Source organism: Microtus ochrogaster, linkage group LG5 (genome assembly GCF_000317375.1).
Source record: "Microtus ochrogaster isolate Prairie Vole_2 linkage group LG5, MicOch1.0, whole genome shotgun sequence".
In the NCBI taxonomy this organism is placed as follows: domain Eukaryota; kingdom Metazoa; phylum Chordata; class Mammalia; order Rodentia; family Cricetidae; genus Microtus; species Microtus ochrogaster.
This window is the reverse complement of record NC_022031.1, coordinates 60773992-60776673: the sequence shown is the minus strand read 5'-3', so window position 1 is coordinate 60776673 and position 2682 is coordinate 60773992. Positions and strand designations below refer to the sequence as shown.

At 45.4% G+C, this 2682-nt stretch overlaps 1 protein-coding gene across 2 annotated transcripts in view; it reads left to right on the top strand.

Moving 5' to 3' along the window:
• Positions 1 to 2682, top strand: part of Dpy19l4 (dpy-19 like 4) — a 57239-nt gene that overhangs the window by 6118 nt on the left and 48439 nt on the right. For both annotated transcript variants that reach the window (XR_001229278.2, XM_005362308.3), the window contains exon 2: positions 136 to 243. Coding sequence is in view for 1 of the 2 variants with exons in the window: in XM_005362308.3 (XP_005362365.1) it covers positions 136 to 243 (108 nt within the window). In the remaining variant the exon portion in view is untranslated. The remainder of the gene's footprint in view (positions 1 to 135; positions 244 to 2682) is intronic.

The following is a 2682-nucleotide window of genomic DNA, read 5'->3' as shown; positions in this document are numbered from 1 at the left end:
TGGGATCTGGCCATGTAGGTAGAGACGGGGCCTGGGGGTGTGTACTGGTATCTGGCCTGTAGGTAGCCTTTGCTTTTCACATAGCAGAGCCAAAGATGGATGCACGCATTGCAATGATGTCTTAAATGTCTTAAGGGTCGTCTGTAGAAGTCCGCCAAAGGAAGAAGCACAAGACTTCAGGAAGCCAGGAAGCCAGAGCACAGAAGACCAGAAGCCCCGCAGTTTCTGAAAGACTTTCAAAATGTAAGTCACGTAGGTCTGGGTGGGTGCCTGGGTGTGGTACACCAGCTGGAAAAGTATGTTTTTGTCATGTCAGGGCATGAACTTCAAAATTATTTCTTGCTTTTTGTGTTTTGAGACAAATTATTTATTCATTAACCAATAAAAACAACCCATATACAGAAGGACCTCCCACACCCTCTGTCAGACAGAGCACACCCTCCCTGCCCTAAGGAAGATATCCAGTTTTATTTTGTCATAACATCAGTTTTAAAACTTTTATTGTCCTTAAACTATGATTCACTATAGTGAATAACATAAAGTCAGCATAGGGAAAGACCTTTTGGGTAAAGTGTAAGTTATTGGACACACACTTCCAAAATTCCTCTCCCAGTGGACCTATAGGGCCCCCTTTATCTCTTTGTCCTCACATTGTGGCACTTACAGCTTTGTCAACAAGGGAAGCGCATTAGAGCCAGCCCTTGGTTTTCACAGAGTTGACCATGTCGGTATTGTAGGTATCCTTTGCCTATCAGCTGACTAAATTTTAAACTCTGGAGAAAAGCATAAACAACATTATACAAAGCCTAAGTTACAGATAGTGTAAGCCACCAGAAATGGGTGCTGGGGATGAGCTGGTCTTCTGGGAAAGCAGCAAATCCTCTTAGCCACTGAACCATCTTTCAAGCCCCCTGCTTAGCAGTATTTCATGCTGTGAACTTTGTGTTTGTGGATGTATATTTTTATTTCTCATAGGCAAACCTTTTTATTAAGGTTTTTCCCCCTTCCTTCCTTCCTTCCTTCCTTCCTTCCTTCCTTCCTTCCTTCCTTCCTTCCTTCCTTCCTTCCTTCCTTCCTTCTCCTTCCCTCTCCTTCCCTTCATTGCTTCCTTCTAGACAGGCTTTCTCTGTGTAACCCTTAATGTCTTGAAGCTCCCTGGTTCTCTGTGTAACCCTTAATGTCTTGAAGCTCCCTGTGTAGACCAGGCTGGCCTTGAACTCAGACATTGCCTGCCTCTGCCTCTTGTGTGTTGAGATTAAAGGTATGTATTATCATTCCCAGCCTTTTGTTTTATTTATTTATTTATTTATTTATTTATTTATTTTGTTTTTCGAGACAGGGTTTCTCTGTGGTTTTGGAGCCTGTCCTGGAACTAGCTCTTGTAGACTAGGCTGGTCTCGAACTCACAGAGATCCGCCTGCCTCTGCCTCCCAAGTGTTGGGATTAAAGGTGTGTGCCACCACTGCCCGGCCAGCCTTTTGTTTTAGAGTCAGGTCCTCACTAAGTTGTTCTGGCTGGCCGCACACTCTTGAGCTCTTGCTTCACCTCAACCTCCCAAATAACTGGACTTGAGGTTTGTAACTTTACCTCTAACTAATGAAACCATTGCAGATGCCTGTCAAAATTAAGAAGGCCTATAACTTTCCAACTCTCTGGGCCTTAATTGACTTTGAGCCTGTCTGCAGGTAGGAAGCCGGTCTGAGAAAACTATTCAGTCCCTATTCAATGAGTGTGTTGTGCTTTCAGGAAGGAAGTAAATATTTGTGGCTGTGGAGACAGTTACTATTTTTTTTTTTTAAGGAGCACCAGTTACAGCAGTGTAGATCTGCTGCTTATTATTCTTTTTTTTTTTTTTAAGATTTATTTATTTATTAAGCATACAATTGCTGGCAAGGAATGCTGCTGTAATTGCTGGCAAGGAATGCTGCTGTAATGGCCAGGTCTCATTACAGATGGTTGTGAGCCACCATGTGGTTGCTGGGTATTGAACTCGGGACCTCTGGAAGAGCAGCCAGTGCTCTTCCCCACAAGAGCCATCTCTCCAGCCCCCGTCAGTTACTATTTTTTATTCATTCCGAAACATATGCTGTCTTTACTAAAAGTGGATTGCATGTCTCTTCAGCTGTCCTCTGAGCAGGGCAGGCAGGCATGCGACTGGTTTGAGCCTGTGGAGTAAGGGGAGGAGCCATGCACTAGTTCTGAGCACAAGCATGGCAAACACAGGCAGGAGCCTGACAAATATGGCACTGGCAGGTTTTGCCTTTTTCCCTTCTCCTCCTTGCTAAAAACCGTTAGATTACATTCCTAAGGCTGCCCATCAAGGTCCATTCCCTTATTTGGCCACTGACTTCGTTCCTGAGACAAAACACCAAGGTCCAGTAATCAAAATTCATTATTTGGCTAATATGCCCAATCAGGATTTAGCAGCTCACCCTAGCACAGACTTCTCCTTTTTCTCCTTAAAAACCCACTCCTGCACAACACCCCTGCACAACACGCGCGCACAACACTCGTGCACAGCACTCCTGCATAACACCCGTGCACAACACCCCTGCACAACGCCCCTGCACAACGCCCCTGCACAACGCCCCTGCACAACGCCCCTGCACAACACCCCTGCACAACACTCCTGCATAATACTCGTGCACAACACTCCTGCACAACACTCCCCTGCACAACGCC